Genomic DNA, 16745 nt, shown 5'->3' with positions numbered 1-16745 from the left:
TACGGTAATTTAATTGTCTAGCATGTGGCAGAAAAGAACCATGTCTATATGCAAAATCATACGTACAATCAAGTGACTGGTTTCCAGCCAAATCTTATGCTTTCACGCTTTGATTAATGTAGACAGAATTTGTCAGAATCTGTAAACTGAAAAGCTCAAACAACAGCTTAAAACCCCTTCTTGGGTGTTTTTAACAGTGGTTGTTATTTCTTTGGCTTGCACATATGGTACAGAGGTCATAGGACCAGCAGCTCTTTTTATCCTAATGCCCCCCACCCAACCTCTCAAAATACAGAAGTAAAAATGTAAAACAAAGAAACCAACAAACCACAAAAAATTGATGATGATGACAACTGACCATTTCACTAAAAACATGAGTTTTCTCACTAGGTCTTTATACTTATTGGTATGGTTTATCCAGGATTGCTCACACAAACCCTCAATGTGTACGGATCAGCGTGCAGCAGTGGGGTTCTGGGGTCAACAAGAGCAGTTCAAAGCAGAACAAGAAGGAACTCCATTTGACAATGGTGTAACTCCCCTGCCCCCAGAAACCTGGTGTTTTTGCCCCCCTGACTTTTTAAACCCTACTTGCAACTCTACATCATGTGGACACCAAAATGAAGGACTTCAATCAATTGTGGGTAAAAAGCAATTTACTCTGCTACTGCCCTAGTACTACGGGGAAAATGCTGCTGCTGCTGTTGTTATGTTATCAAGTTGCCTCTGACTTATTATGGTGACCCTATGAACGAGTGCTCTCCAAAATGTCCTGTTCTCAACAGCCCTGCTCAGTGCTTGTAAACTCAATCCTGTGATTTCCTTTAGGGAGTCAATCCGTCTCATATTTGGCCAACCTCTTTCCTGCTGTCTTCCTCCTTTCCCAGCGTTATTGTCTTTTCCAGAGAATCCTGCCTTCTCTGATGGGTCCAAAATAGGACAGCCTCAGTTTCAGCATTTTTGCCTCCAGAGATCATTGAGGCTTTATTTGCTCTCAGATTCACTTTCTGGACGCCTTTCTGGACGTCCAGGGTTATCCACAAAGCTCTCCTTCAGCACCACATTTCGTGAATGTTCTTCGGAGATTCTGCCAAGGTGAAGACTTGCCTTGAGTGAGTCTCTAATCACTTTGCAACCCTGTCTCTCTGAAAGCATGCCGACTTTAGAGATCTGAGCATCTTCTCCTTCCATCCATTGCCTGGACCCCATATTTAAGAACACATCCATCATCCTGACCTTAGCCAGTCTTCTCCTCTCTTTCGCTCTCTGTGTATGCATTGCTCTGCAAGAGACACGTGACAGCGAGGGTGAAGAAGCCAGCCCAGCACAAAACAGCTTCGTCTCTAGGCGGCTGCACACACACACACACACACACACAAATTCCCAAGGGGAAGAGGAAACAAGAATTCAATTTGGTATCTGCAGATAAAACTCCTGCTTGTCCTCGAGTGAGCTGAGGAAGGAAGGTGAAGGAGAAGAGGATGTGGATGGAAGCTTGATGCTATTCTGCACCTTTTCTCAGGCAGCAGAAGGTCTTGGGCTGGCCTTGACTTTTAAAAAGGCAAACAGGGCATGAAGTTCAAGCAGTTTCTGAAGGGCAGGCTGCTGTGTTGGTCTGTATTGATGAACCAGTTCCAGCATCTCCCTCAGGAGTGGGGTTTTGTTTTGCAAAGCTATTGGGTCTTAGTAACCTGTTTGAGACCAGATGTATGTCTGCAGGAAAATATCCCCTACCACCTCTGGACCATTGAGTAGAAGAAGGAAAGTCTCCAAGGGGTGACAGATGTCATTGTCTCTGCTGATCAAAAAGTCCCGTTAGTTCGATTTTATGAGCCCAGTTTCCACTCAGGTACTAGTGATGTGGTCTTGCCGTTAATCCTCCCCAGTCCTGCGGAAAGCAGGAGTTTTTAGCTTGCAGTTCTGAGAATTCCCCCATCCCCAAAGAGACAAACTCAGTGCCTTCCTTATTGGCAAGAAATTCATGAGTTAATAAACGGATCATTTGCATGTGTATTGCCAAAGACCAGAGAGAAGCCTGGAGGCTACTGGATCCAGGGTTTCACTGGGGATGAATGCAGAGCCAAGCAGATGGTGCCCTGGCAAAAGGGCAAGAGCAGAAAAAGAGGGGCTGTGCCACGTCCAGGTGCCGGCAGAAGTCCTAGTGATGAGTTCGGCACCTTAACTCTGCTGTAGGGATATGAAATCCTGCCAGTTCTGTTTTCTCTTGCATTTCTCCAAACCCCACCAGCATCCTAGTCTCTCATTCAACCTCTGTATCAGATTGCAAGAGCTTTCTTCTCCCCCCCCCCGAAAAAAGTACCTTTGAAACTGTCACATTCTATAGTGTATCTCAGGAATGTAGGAAGCTGCCTTATGCAGAATCAGACCTTGACGCCATCCAGCCCAGTAGGGTCCAGAACCCAGGGAAGCTCATGAACGGCAGCCATGAGCCTCCCTGGGTTCTGGGCAGGATTCTTTCTTAGTCTTCCCTGGAGATCTGTATTTGGGAGGGGATCTCTCGTCCCAGCACTAACCAAACTGGGCCCTGCTTAGTTTCAGAATGTGACCATTGTAGCATGCTGGATATCATCAGAAAAAAAAGAGTACTTCCAGCCCAGCATTTTGCTTCCCTTTGTGGTCAAGTAAGTGCCTCCAGTAAGTGAACTGGGCAAGAGAGGAAACGTTTCTTTAACACTGGCAGTGGAGGGCGTGCTCCAGGAGACCTGTAGGCAGTAAACCACTTTAGGGGGTTCAGGATGAGCCATATGGTATTCGGCTCCTTACACTGCTGCCACCTGTAAATTATCTCCTGCTTGAGGGCACCACCTCAGTTTGTCTTCTGCTGGGGCCGGCCCCTGAATAGTATACATGGCATGTCATCTCCCTGAACATGGTAGGTTGCTCAGAGGGTTAGGTCTCTGGGTGCAGAGCCAGAAGCTGAGAGTTTGATTCCCCCACTGGGGTTGGACTCCATGATCCATCGGGTCCCTTGCAGCTCTGCAATTCAAAGATTATTAATGGTATTCTAAGATTATTATTAATCCTCATGGCCAGGGGCTGTTCACACACCTTTTTCCCCCTTCATGAATTGATCCTGGTGGACATTGCCACCATCTTTATTTATTTATTTATTTATTTATTCAATTTATATGCCGCCCAAACTACCCAGAGGTCTCTGGGCGGCTTACAATAATTAAAATTCAATATAGCAAAAGATAAAATAATTAAAATACAATTAAAATACAATTAAAATTGCCATCAGACCCACAGCTAATATAATTTCAATTAAAAGCCTTCTGGAACAGGAAGGTTTTGACCTGGCGCCGAAATGTCATCAGCGTCGGCGCCAGACGAATCTCAGTCGGGAGGGCATTCCATAGTCTGGGGGCAGCTGCCGAAAAGGCCCTTTGTCTACAAGCCGTCCCTCTTACCTCCTTAAGGGACGGCTCTTTCAAAAGGGCCCCCTGGCTAGATCTTAACTGCCGGGTAGGTTCATATGGAAGGAGGCGGTCCTTCAGGTATCCAGGGCCCAAGCCGTTTAGGGCTTTATATGTCAAAACAAGCACTTTGAATTGGGCCCGGGCAGCAACTGGTAGCCAATGTAACTTATACAGAATCGGCTTGATATGTTCCGTGGCAGCTGCACCACTCACCAGCCGCGCAGCTCGATTCTGGACCAGTTGCAATCGCCGGACCGTCTTCAAAGGCAGCCCCACGTAAAGCGCATTGCAGTAATCTATGCGGGATGTTACCAGTGCATGTGTGACTGTCATGAGACTCCGCTCGTCCAGGTAGGGCCGTAGCTGGTATAATTTCCGCAGCTGAAGGAAGGCGCCCCTGGCCACCGAGTCCACCTGGGCTTCCAGTGTTAGACTGGGGTCCAGGAGCACCCCCAAGCTGCGGACCCTGTCCCTTAGGGGGAGTGTAACCCCATTCAGGGCGGGGAAATGGCCCTCCAGCCTGTCCGGCGAAGCACCCACTAACAGCACTTCCGTCTTGTCTGGATTGAGTTTCAATTTATTAACCCTCATCCAGTCCATTATCAGGTCCAGACACGAGTTCAGCACAGAAACTGCCTCACCTGGATTGGTGGAAAACGAGAGGTAGAGCTGAGTATCGTCAGCATATTGCTGACTCCTCAGCCCAAACCTCCTGATGACCTCTCCCAGCGGTTTCATGTAGATGTTGAACAGCATGGGGGACAGTATTGAGCCCTGAGGAACCCCATGACATAACTGCCATGGGGCAGAGCAACTGTCCCCCAGCACCACCCTCTGGACACGGTCAGCCAGGAAGGAGCGGAACCACTGTAAAACAGTGCCCCCAACTCCCAACCCAGCCAGCCTATCCAGAAGGACACCATGGTCGATGGTGTCGAAAGCCGCTGAGAGGTCCAGGAGTATCAACAGGGTCACACTCCCCCTGTCTCTCTCCCGGCAAAGGTCATCGTACAGGGCGACCAAGGCAGTCTCTGTACCAAAACCTGGCCTGAAACCCGATTGAAATGGATCCAGAAAATCCGTTTCATCCAGCAGCGCCTGGAGTTGCCCAGCCACAACCCGCTCCAACACCTTGCCCAAGTAAGGGAGGTTCGCCACTGGTCGGTAGTTGACCACCAGCATTGGGTCCAGGTTAGGCTTTTTAAGGAGTGGTCGAATCACCGCCTCTTTCAAGGCGGTAGGGACCACTCCCTCTCTCAGAGAGGCATTCACGGCCTCCTGGACCCAGGTGCGAACCCCCCTGGCTGATCTTCCAATTAGCCAGGATGGGCAAGGGTCGAGCGGAGTGGTGGTAGAACGGACAGATCCAAGCACCCTGTCCACATCATCAGGTCTCAACAATTGAAACTCATCCATTAATACTGGACCTAAGCACGGCGCACTGGACACATCCTCTGATTCTGCAGTAACTGTGGAGTCCAACCCACTGCGAATCTGAGCGATTTTTCCCTCAAAATGTATAGCAAACTCATCACAGCGAGCTGATGAGCAGTCCGGGACCTCCACCGGATTTCCCGGTTGAAGAAGATCCCGGACCACCCGAAACAGCTCTGCTGGACGACATTCTGAGGAAGCAATACGGCTGGAGAAATATTGCCGTTTCGCCAGCCGTATTGCCACGAAATAGGCCCGATAATGGGCTCTAAGTCGTGTTCGATCGGACTCCCAGCGGGATTTCCTCCACCTGCGCTCCAGCCGTCTCCCCTCTCGCTTCATCGCCCGCAGTTCAGAAGTATACCAAGGAGCTGTCTGGGCTCGGCGAGCAGGGAGAGGACGCTTAGGCGCAATCGTGTCAACTGCCCGGGTCATCTCCCTATTCCATAGGGTGACCTGAGCTTCGACAGGAGCGCCGACCATATCAGACGGATAATCCCCCAGAGCATTCAGGAATCCATCTGGATCCATTAGTCTCCGAGGGCGGATCATCTTAATAGATCCCCCACCCTTGCAGAGGGAAGAAGACGCTAATAGACTGAACTTGACCAGGAAGTGGTCTGACCATGACAATGGGGTCACGACCAGCCCCTCCACATCCAAACCACCATCTTCCAGTCCCGTTGAGAAAACCAGGTCCAAGGTGTGGCCCTTCTCATGCGTCGGACCGATGACACATTGAGACAGCCCCATGGTTGTCATGGTGGCCATGAAGTCCTGAGCCGCCCCAGTCAAGGCAGCCTCGGCATGGATGTTGAAGTCCCCCAGCACCAACAGCCTGGGAGTCCTCAACATCAGGTCCGAGACTACCTCTGTCAGCTCAGGCAGGGAGACTGTTGGTACGCAGCAGGGTGGGCGGTACACCAACAGAATCCCTAACCTGTCTCGCGAGCCCAACACACAATACAGGCCCTCGAGACCTCCTCTCAAAGGGACAGGAAGCCTGGTCAAGGAGATAGAACTCCTATAGACTATAGCAACTCCCCCTCCCCGACCCTCTGAGCGACCCTGGTGCTGGACTGAGTACCCAGGCGGACATAGCTGGGAGAGGGGAACACCACCCTCCTCTCCCACCCAGGTCTCAGTAATGCACGCCAGGTCAGACCCCTCATCCAGAATTACATCATGGATGAGGGCAGTTTTATTTTGTACTGACCTGGCGTTCATCAACAGCACCGTGTGGCTCGAGGGTTTGCTGATATGGTCGCCTGATACCATCTGGTTGGGGGTAGAACTAGAAGAGGGGATAGATGTAAGATATCTAACCTCTCTTCTCCTACGCGGGCATGTCCTACCCCCACCGCCATTCCTTCCCCTACCCAGCACCACCTCAATGGCTGCCCCCTCCAACACCCTCCCCCCTTCCTGTTCCATTAGATCCACTGTGGGTCTCTTCTTCACTGAGGGCAATTAATAACAATTTAAAAACATTTAAAACATATATAAAATAAAACTTTTCTAAAGCCCCTTCTCTCCCTCCCAGCCATGTAGCTCATGTTGAGAGGGGGATGAGGCAGCCGGGAGCAGCAGGGCCTGATCCTGCCAGCACAGGGGAAGGTTGAGCCAGCTCCCTTGAGAAAGGGCTGGCATCCAACAGGGGCCCGACCACAGTTCCACTGCCTCTCACCCAGTGGGCTGTGGCCGGCAGATGGTCTCTTGTTCCCTCTGTCAGCAGGCACGCTCGTCCGGTCAGGTCCCAAAGGAAGCTCCGGTTAAAACCTTTCTCTCCCCCTGGGCCAGGTGGCCGGTGTTGGTAGGAGATGAGGCAGCCGGGAGCAGCAGGGCCTGATCCTGCCAGCACAGGGGAAGGTTGAGCCAGCTCCCTTGAGAAAGGGCTGGCATCCAACAGGGGGCCGACCACAGTTCCACTGCCTCTCACCCAGTGGGCTGTGGCCGGCAGATGGTCTCTTGTTCCCTCTGTCAGCAGGCACGCTCGTCCGGTCAGGTCCCAAAGGAAGCTCCGGTTAAAACCTTTCTCTCCCCCTGGGCCAGGTGGCCGGTGTTGGTAGGGGATGAGGCAGCCGGGAGCAGCAGGGCCTGATCCTGCCAGCACAGGGGAAGGTTGAGCCAGCTCCCTTGAGAAAGGGCTGGCATCCAACAGGGGCCCGACCACAGTTCCACTGCCTCTCACCCAGTGGGCTGTGGCCGGCAGATGGTCTCTTGTTCCCTCTGTCAGCAGGCACGCTCGTCCGGTCAGGTCCCAAAGGAAGCTCCGGTTAAAACCTTTCTCTCCCCCTGGGCCAGGTGGCCGGTGTTGGTAGGAGATGAGGCAGCCGGGAGCAGCAGGGCCTGATCCTGCCAGCACAGGGGAAGGTTGAGCCAGCTCCCTTGAGAAAGGGCTGGCATCCAACAGGGGCCCGACCACAGTTCCACTGCCTCTCACCCAGTGGGCTGTGGCCGGCAGATGGTCTCTTGTTCCCTCTGTCAGCAGGCACGCTCGTCCGGTCAGGTCCCAAAGGAAGCTCCGGTTAAAACCTTTCTCTCCCCCTGGGCCAGGTGGCCGGTGTTGGTAGGAGATGAGGCAGCCGGGAGCAGCAGGGCCTGATCCTGCCAGCACAGGGGAAGGTTGAGCCAGCTCCCTTGAGAAAGGGCTGGCATCCAACAGGGGGCCGACCACAGTTCCACTGCCTCTCACCCAGTGGGCTGTGGCCGGCAGATGGTCTCTTGTTCCCTCTGTCAGCAGGCACGCTCGTCCGGTCAGGTCCCAAAGGAAGCTCCGGTTAAAACCTTTCTCTCCCCCTGGGCCAGGTGGCCGGTGTTGGTAGGAGATGAGGCAGCCGGGAGCAGCAGGGCCTGATCCTGCCAGCACAGGGGAAGGTTGAGCCAGCTCCCTTGAGAAAGGGCTGGCATCCAACAGGGAGCCGACCACAGTTCCACTGCCTCTCACCCAGTGGGCTGTGGCCGGCAGATGGTCTCTTGTTCCCTCTGTCAGCAGGCACGCTCGTCTTGAAGACTATTGAGTGCCACAGGTTTTGCATGTTGTACAGAGAAGTGGTTTCCTTTATTGTCTGGTTTTGAAATGCATGGCAATCAATTTCTTTTGAAAAAAACCACCCTGAATTGTGGTGGAACATGGACCCATTGACTCTCATCACACCCAGCACCATTGTATAAACTTCTGCCATCCACCCTGATTCTGTCCTCACTCCTGTTTGACAGCATTCTTTGGAATTATGTCACAAGTCCTGCAGAAACACCTGCCTGGCCCTTTCAGAGTTATGGAGGCCAATTTGAAACTGTTCTTCTTTCCAGTTTTTGACATGTCAGAACACTATGTCTTCATCTTTCTTTCTTTTTTAAAAAAAGTTGGCTGAGTGCTTGGTTTTCTACCTCTTGGTTTACATGTGTGTTTTAGTTAGATTCTCAAATACAGTATTATGAAAGGTCAGTCCAACATTCTTATTTTGTATTGAAGACTGCCTTATCAAAAGACAGGATACAGATATTTACAGTCAACTAGAATAAAACTCACGTCTCTCAGTAACTTCTCATCCTCCATCTGGTCTACGTTGTTCTTCAATGGCTTACTTGCTTCATCCTCAAAGCTGGCACTGTTCTGGCTAAAGCTTTCTTCCAGTTGGCACCTTTTAACAGGTTGGGTTTTCACCTGTTATCTCTACAGTACTCTTCTGGGCAGGATGGAGCCCAGGCAAAGTCTGTTACTCCTTCCTAACTGGGAGGGTCATGTAGGGTGATTTGGAGGAATTCTCATTTTTAGCTCCTAGAGATAATACAAGCAAAACACCTAGCTAGCACATGAAAAGTTAGGTTACAACCTCTTGATATGGTCATCGTTTTCCCAGATCTACTCTTGGCGCAACAAAACCCAGACAAAGAGAATTAAGCCAATGGATGCAACCCAGTAGTTCTGTTGTGGAGGGTTCTCTTCTAGCTGAAGATGCAGAATTGATCTCGGATCTGTTGGCTGCTGCTGCTCTAAAGAACAGCATGACTAAAGGCAACTCTTCAGCCTGCTTTGTGATGTAGAGAATGGCCAATAGCTTTGTGTGTGGAAATGGGCATTTAAAAAAAAATAATAAGGAATGAAAGAGTAACAGCAGATAAAACTGGGATTGGATTGTTCATTACTGAAATGTTAGCTTCCAAGATGATGAAGAGCTATAAACGAAATCCAGCTGGGGTTAAAACGCAGCTTTCTCCCTCCAGCAGACTCCCCTTTGCACAACCAGATGCACACCAGATCTCACAACCAGATTGGATGTGTAAAGGGGAGTTTGCCGGGAGGAACATGTGACTGCCCTTATGTGTTTGTATAAATCAATAAGATTGGGCCACTTCCTTTAAATGTTATGCCCTTTGTTAGGACTGTAAGATTTAATATTTGCTCATACGCCTTCATTCTCTTGCCTTTAAACCTGGTGTACTTTTAGTTGTTTAATCATTTCTAGTAAAGTGCAGATAAGGGCCTATCAAGGACTATGCTTTTATCTTCTGAGTTTCTCTTTTTCTTTCTTTGGAAAACAAATGAACAAAGAAACAAGACTTTAAAACAAATTCAAACACAACGTGCCCCATAATGCAATGTGCTCTGTCAGCATACAGTAATTTTATGGCAGTTTTAAATCTCTCTAATACATCCCAGGTTCCGTTGCTTGTTTTTCTCCAGACATTGAGATACGTACAGGACTTTTAGGTCCTGCTGTGCTCAGGATGAGTTGGATGAGTCCCTCCCCAGTGTTGTTATGATCTTTCATCCCTATGAGATTGTTTTAGAGCGTGGGAATTGCCCACCGTCTGGAGGAGAGTCGGAAGGAGGCACATGGGCACCGAGGAGTCAAAGCCTTTAAGATGTAGGAATTCCATTGAGTTGGCTGGAGGAAAAAACATGGATTCTTAAAGCAAAGCTGAAAAGAAAGATCACAAACAGTGCTTCCCCCCACCTTCTTTCATGGCCGAAAAGGAAGACTTTAATCCGCTTTAAGAGGGGTGAGAGAAACATAAACTGGATAATGGGACAATGAGCGTTTACTTTCGCTGTGCTTCTCTGTGTGTGCTCCATGGCCAGGGCATCATGTGATCCTGCAAACTTTCTGGGACTACAAAACCCATCAAACCTAGACAGCCTAGCCAATGGTGAGGGATGTTGGGAGTTGTAGACCGACAACTTCTGGAGGGCTGCAATGCACCCGTCTCTTCAGCTGAGCCACAGTAGTCGTTAAACAGATTAACCAATTTAAAATAATTTGATCTGTTAAGAAGCTGTGTGCAATTGGGTAGCGTGTCTGTCCCCAACCCAACTAATTTCCTTTTATAAAAAAAGACATTGCTTGGTAAGAAGGCATATAAAAACAGGTTTCACCTGCTTCAAGTATTCTTCTTTATCTGTCCTGTTTTATTTATACTCCAAAGCATGTTACACATTTAATTGATTTATAAATGTTCCATTCTCTGTGCTTCCTTCCAATATTTCCAAACAATATTAGCCAGGAATGATGGATAGAGTATAATTTCCCTATCCTTTAGAAGAAGAAGAAATGAGATGGTTTATAACCATGAATGTCCCTGAATTCTTCCCTGCAATTTATCTTAGTCTTTCTGAAATTGATATCCTGTAGCTCACCCCAGCTGTTAAAGCTGTGTTTACAGCTGGGAAGCTGAGGTTTATGATAAGAATTGTGGGAATCGTGGAGAGATTAAAAAAATAAATAAGTCCAGATTCTTACAGGTAATTGAAGCTGTCATGCTCACATGCTGCATCCCAGAATCTACTCCTCTATTTCAGTGGTTCTCAACATTTGGCCATCTACATGTTTTGTGCTTCCCTTCCCAAAATCCCTGAGTGTTTGTCATTCCACCCGGGGCTTTTGGGAACAGACACCCAAAACATCTGGAGGACCAGAGGCCGAGAAGCACAGATCTATCTCAATCCTCTGCTTGACAGACCGAACTTTGCAAGATCTGGTTTAAAGATAACGAATGCTAAGGAGGGATCAAAAATGGAGCACGTTTTGTTGAAAGCTCCCCTTTCTCGACAGGTAGTCAACTTTCAAATAGAAAAACTCTTTGCCTGTCGACAGAAGTGGAGACGTGATGGTTCAAACCTAGCCTTTCTTGAAAGGGAGCTCCAGAGCCTGGGAGCAACCACTAAGAAGGCACTGAGTCAATGCTGAGATGGTGTTTCTGAGATCACACTGTTGGCTCCTCAGAATGAGGACAAGAAATGAATAGCCATTATTTTGAGAAGCACCTCTTGACTTTTCCCAGGGCTGGTTTTCCCACAGCAACCAACTCCCCTAGCCTGCCAAAAACAGGCTACCTTTTTGAGCACCCAATAACCTGTGACATGTTAAAGGAGGATGATTCCTAAGGCACTTCTTCCATCCTCATGTAATCTTTTTGAAGGTGGGTGTGTCGGTTCTGGACAGCCTTAATTTGTTTCTGGGATCAAATGACCTTTCTTCACAATGGCGCACAACCCACTTGGATGCGTGCACAACTCTCTGCAAAACTCCTTTGTTTGAAGGATGTTTCCAGTGGGAATTTAGCCTTTCTTACCCCGAGCAGGAACTGACATTGTCTAACAAGGAAGGTAATCCATTTGGCAGATGCCGGAGTTCACAAAGAAAGCAAGCATCCCAGAACTTGGAAAAGTTGCCTTTTTTAAGATGATGAATGGGGTTCTCTGGTTCCAAGATTCTGTGCTCTGGAGTGGGGTAGCTACCTCTGCCTCTGACCTCTTTTCATGTTGTTCAAGTTGTTGATGGGGAGAATATGGTCTGCTCCCTCCTGTTCCAGAACTCTTTCTGGAGCTATTTCAACCTTGCCCTGCCCCAGAATTAGAGTATTGCCTGCAATCAGATACTTTTGGGCCCCTCCATTCCCCAGAACTGCCTAAATGGGCCACCTTTGATTGGCGGAAAGAGGGGCGAGACCGCAAGGTCCCCTTTTCACTCTGCTTAGGGCTGTTTTTGCTGCACCACTCTCCCCCCAGAAATGTGTCTCGTTAGCAGATGCAGGAGACAGACAAGGAGCACAGACTGCTTGTGAAACAAGCTGCAAGATGGCATCACTTATCCCAGAGGGACCGCTACAGTTCTAGCATTTAGTCATTACATAACACTTTGGGAAAAGTTGGTAACTATATCGGTTTATTTGCTTCCTCTCCCACTTTTCCTTTGGATCTCTGGTTCTTCAGTTTTAGTTCACAGAAAACCAACAAAATAGTACCACATTCCTTGGAGGGTTATGAGCGCACTTAACAGAAGCAGTAGCAACCTTATGAACTCTTTTCAATTAATAATGTGCTTCCACGGAAGCCCTGTGGCATCACAGGAATCAGCCTTACATTGCTTTGTTAGTTTACTTCTAATATTGTCTGTGACTGGGCCATGTGGTGCTCTCTGTACATTTTGAATTAAAACTCATAATCCCTGACTAGTGTGCTTTAACGCTAGAGTGCATGCATGCTGTAACATTATATAGCACTGTTGCACTCTAGCGCTCAAACTCTATACAAATTGCCCCCCCCCGGTGAGTAATGCAGAAACTCTCATTCTCACTGCTGGGGAAAACAATGTTCCCTGCCCTTGTTACCTTAATCTGGAAAGTATTAGGGATTTCTCATCGCTGAAAGGAAGGTTTGTTATGTTGTTAACGTGTTACATTTGAGGCCCCATTTTGCCTGTCAAATTTGCTGCTCATGCCATTTCCTAGCTTAATGATACGAGGCTGTTTGTGTTTAAATGTTTGTCTTTGCACGTGAATTTATGCTGGTCCCACGTATGCCTAGCTGACCCTTCCTGCAACATGTTTTTCTTTAGAGAAGTGAAATGTGCGGGATTTCCTTCCTTCCAGAGAGAGAGAGAGATGCAGGATTGGCATATGGAAGGTTTCCTTTTGCTATAGCGCCCTCTGCTGCCCAAGTATGGCATGTAAATCGTCCATCAACACCCTGCCAGCTACGTCCCATCATTTTGATGCAACCAAAATGGCAAGCAGTTTTTCAATTTGTCGCCTCCCAAGAGCTGCAAATGGCTTATATCCCAATGAAAATGCAAGGGTCTTGTGCTGCGTTTTGTTGCACCAACCACTTCAAAAGGGAACATCCAGATTTGTGACGTATCAGGTGCTTTCTCATGGGTCTCTCTGTGGACACATAGATTCAAAACCAAACTAAGGTATAATATGCAGGGAAATGGGGCGTGCTTTAAAATGAATTAGAAGTTCCTTTTATCTGTATAGTACTAAAATGTTCTGAGGAACACTGTGGCATGGAGTGAGGATAGTTTCAAAAAAACCTAGATTACTGCAAAAAGTACAGGCAGCGACCATTCAGTAGCTCAGCTCAGCTTGGGTAACCGTAAGAGATCCCTTGTTTATGGTGCTACAAGACAAGGATGGCTGAAATCCTGTTGCTTAGTATAGTAAACCACACTAGAGCAGGCCCATTGAATCAATGGGGATCGGATGAGTGCAGTCCTCCATAAATCCCATGGATTTTAATGGATCTGCTCTCTACGACTTAATATGCTAAAATAAGACACAATTAGAGTAGGCCCATTAGAATCCATGGGACTTATGGAGGAGCTGACTCACCCAATCCCCATTGATTCAGTAGGCCTACTTTAGTACAAGTTACTATGCTAGACAACAGGATTTCATCCTGTGTGTTTTAAAACACTACAGTAATGTATGTGTACATATGTGTGTGCAATTAATTGGTGCAGTTCTACTCCACACAGCCAAATTGAGGTTCCTGACCAAGAATCAACAGGGAGATTAGTATGAGTTTATTGGATGCTTTTGCTGCCTAGTTCATCCTAGCAACCTCAGGGAAGACAGACGAAGACCAAAATGCTATGATGCACAAGAGTTAACGTTTAATCCAAAGCTCAGGCGGTATTCTAGAAACAGGAATGCGCGATGTGGAGCCTCTTCACTTAGAGCCGCAAGGCTGGAAGTCCATCTGTTTTTCATCCAGCTGCAAGACAAGGAAATAAGAAGGGTCTCGGTTGACTTAAAATTTCAGTGCGCCTTCATAGGTCATAATCAGGAATCACAGGACACAGAAGGAGAAGTCCTCAGTACTCTCTCCAGCCTTCAGGTTTGATCCTTGGCTTTGCCTCCTGGTTCCAATCTTTGGCATCGACTCCTCATTGAGGCCTCCATTTGTGACTCCTGGGTTCGGACCTCAGCTTTTGGTTCTGACTTTGGACTCTGATTCCTGGCTCTCGCTCTCATTTCTGACACACACACACACACACACACACACACACACACACACACACACACACACACACCCGGTGCAGCCTCTGGATCCAAGCTCCCTTCTGAGCCCTCCACAGAGTTGCAGCTCTGATTTCCATCATGATTCAGCATTACAACTGTCACAACCGCACGACTGAGATTTGGAGCAGGCCCCTGGTGTATGCTTTAGGAGTTCCTCAAATGGCAATGACCTTCACCTCTGTGGTCTTCAACTCTGTCGTCATCCTTGTTGTGACATGTTCCAAAGACCTACACAAACCCATCTGCATTCTCTTCTGCAACTTAGCTGTCTCTGACTTTCTCACCAGCTCCTCGGGCTTCTGGATTGCCACCATGTTTATCATGAACCCCGAAAGCACCATGGTTGGGACCAAGGACCTCCTCAAAGCATACACTTTCTACATCATCTCCATCTTGGCCACCATCTACAACCTAGTGGCCATTGGGATTGAGCGCTACCTGGCTGTGACTGAAAGCCTGTGGACAAGGCACCGGATCACCAGAAACCAGATCTTAGGAGTTGTCTTTGTCATTTGGGTGTTCGCCTTCTTCCTAGGATTCATGCCTCTGATGGGGTGGAATTGCCTGGAGCAGGAGAACATCTCTGCTCTTTATGGGCCCCTATGCATTGACTATCTTCTCTTCATTGCCATTCCTCATAGTGCAGTGGCTTTGATCCTTCCATTTTTCACCTACATCAGCATCATTGGCTTTTTGAGAAAGCAGAATAAGTCAATGGGAGCGCTGGGCCAACACCATACCACCTACCGTCTGGCTGAGATCCAGGTTGTGAGGACCAGCGTGCTAATCTGGGTCCTGACTTTGCTTTCTTACACACCCTTCTTTGTAGGTGCCGTGTTCGATTCTGCTACTCAGCGCTGCCTCAGAGATCTCTTCCCAGGCATCTACATCTTCCGAAACTTGACAGCTATGATGATAACCATTAATTCATTGGGAAACCCCATCATATATACTCTCAATGTGAAGAGGCTGGGTGACAGGCTCAGGTCTCTGAGGTGCCCTTCCAACAATCGGATTGAAGTCCAAGCTATAGGGAAAATGTGAGAGTGCCCCAAACCAGAAGAACTGAAAGTCTGAGGGTTTCCATCCAAGCAACTTGAAATACCCACATTGGTGCATGAAGATGGGCGCAATCCTGTACATGTCTACTCAGAATCAGTGCTATGTTTATTGGGACTTTATCCCAGGTAGGCATGTCTAGGATTGCAGCTTGAAATCTCTATACGGGGAAAAAAGAGTAGTTCACCTCAAAATCTGATGAACGTCAGCACCAAACCGGCTGGACAGCTCCCAAGGGAAAGAAAGATGGTAATAAAGGATTCCCTGTTCCCATCTGGATCATACTTGGAAGATGTACATGTACTTAGATTCATGAAAAGAATTACTCGTGGTGAAAATATAAAGATCTTAATGAGGACTATTTTCAGAGTGAGTTATCAGCAAGACGCTCCAGCCATGTAATGTCTGCCAAAGGACCTTCACCAAAATCTTGCTGGGGATTTGCGCTAGCTTTAAGTATAATTGCATAAATTGTGGCAACAAATTTCCACTGATTTATGAGTTGCCCCTTGTGTTCCTCATTTTGTGCCAGTTATGTGACTTGTTTTTTTATGAGAAATGCAAGCAACAATTCAAGTCACAACTCTATGTAATTACACTTGTTCCAGTATAAAGCCCCAAAATGATTCTGGCTGTTAATACATTTTTTACCTCCCCTTCTTATTAGAATCAAAGTATTATATTGGTCTGAGAAAGAATTGTTGTTGTTATGGTTGTTGTTCATTATTAATCAAAGGGTTTTGTCATTTCTTCTGGGTTGATTGCACATCTGTTTATTTGATTGCAGTGTATATTTATTACATTAATGTTTGTCAGCTTTTATATGACCAGCTTATCTCATGAAACAGGAAAAATGAGGTTTACATAGTGAAAAGATTTTCTTTTTTAAAAATGGGGAAAAAAAACAGAAATCTGGTCTGTTTTCTTAAAAACCAAAGTAGAAATGTAATATGTATATTTGTCGAGTGATGCAGTAAGCCGCAAATTGTGTGCACCTTTATTGCAGTCATGGATCATGAGCAGAAGTAGAGAAGGTTTTTTTTGACAATTACAAATCCCAGAATTTGGACTACATTGCAGTGGCATTGTTAGCTGTGGGTTTCTATAGACCAGAAAAACAGTGTTTCTCATTTCTGATCACGAAAGGCTGTGTGGTATAATGGTTTAAGTCTTGGATGAGGCTTTAAGAAATCTGTCTGTCAGTGAGGAAGCCCAAGCTTCCCAGAAGACTCCCAGCTATCTCCCCAGCATCTCCTGGTAATGTTCTCCAGCCTGAAATCCAGGAGAGACAATATCTGTTGGTATGGAAGCCGAGCTGCCCATGAACACAGACAACATCTGGCTCTTCTGAGGAAACACCAGCTGTGCTTCCGAGGAGTCCTGCAGTCCAAACACACTTGGAGGACCACAGGTTGGCCCCACTGTTGCTGGGCACTGTTGCTTCATTTGTGATGCCTGGGTCACAAATGAAATGGTAATTTCCCCAACCAGAGAAGCTGCGGT

At 47.6% G+C, this 16745-nt stretch overlaps 1 protein-coding gene across 1 annotated transcript; it reads left to right on the top strand.

The window, feature by feature from the left end:
- The first annotated feature begins 7923 nt into the window (after nt 1–7923).
- Nucleotides 7924–16096, top strand: LOC110075502 (lysophosphatidic acid receptor 1). Its single transcript, XM_078379284.1, has one exon. The coding sequence runs from the start codon at nt 14262–14264 to the stop codon at nt 15225–15227; it is 966 nt and encodes a 321-aa protein (XP_078235410.1). The 5' UTR covers nt 7924–14261; the 3' UTR covers nt 15228–16096.
- The last annotated feature ends 649 nt before the right edge of the window (nt 16097–16745 follow it).

The sequence above is a fragment of the Pogona vitticeps genome, chromosome 7 (genome assembly GCF_051106095.1).
Source record: "Pogona vitticeps strain Pit_001003342236 chromosome 7, PviZW2.1, whole genome shotgun sequence".
Lineage (NCBI taxonomy): Eukaryota > Metazoa > Chordata > Lepidosauria > Squamata > Agamidae > Pogona > Pogona vitticeps.
The sequence above is the reverse complement of the archived record's forward strand: the minus strand, read 5'-3'. Positions and strand labels throughout refer to the sequence as shown.

Coding starts and splice junctions, on each gene's coding strand:
- LOC110075502 (XM_078379284.1), top strand. CDS start 14,262: ATGATTCAGCATTACAACTGTCACAACCGCACGACTGAGATTTGGAGC.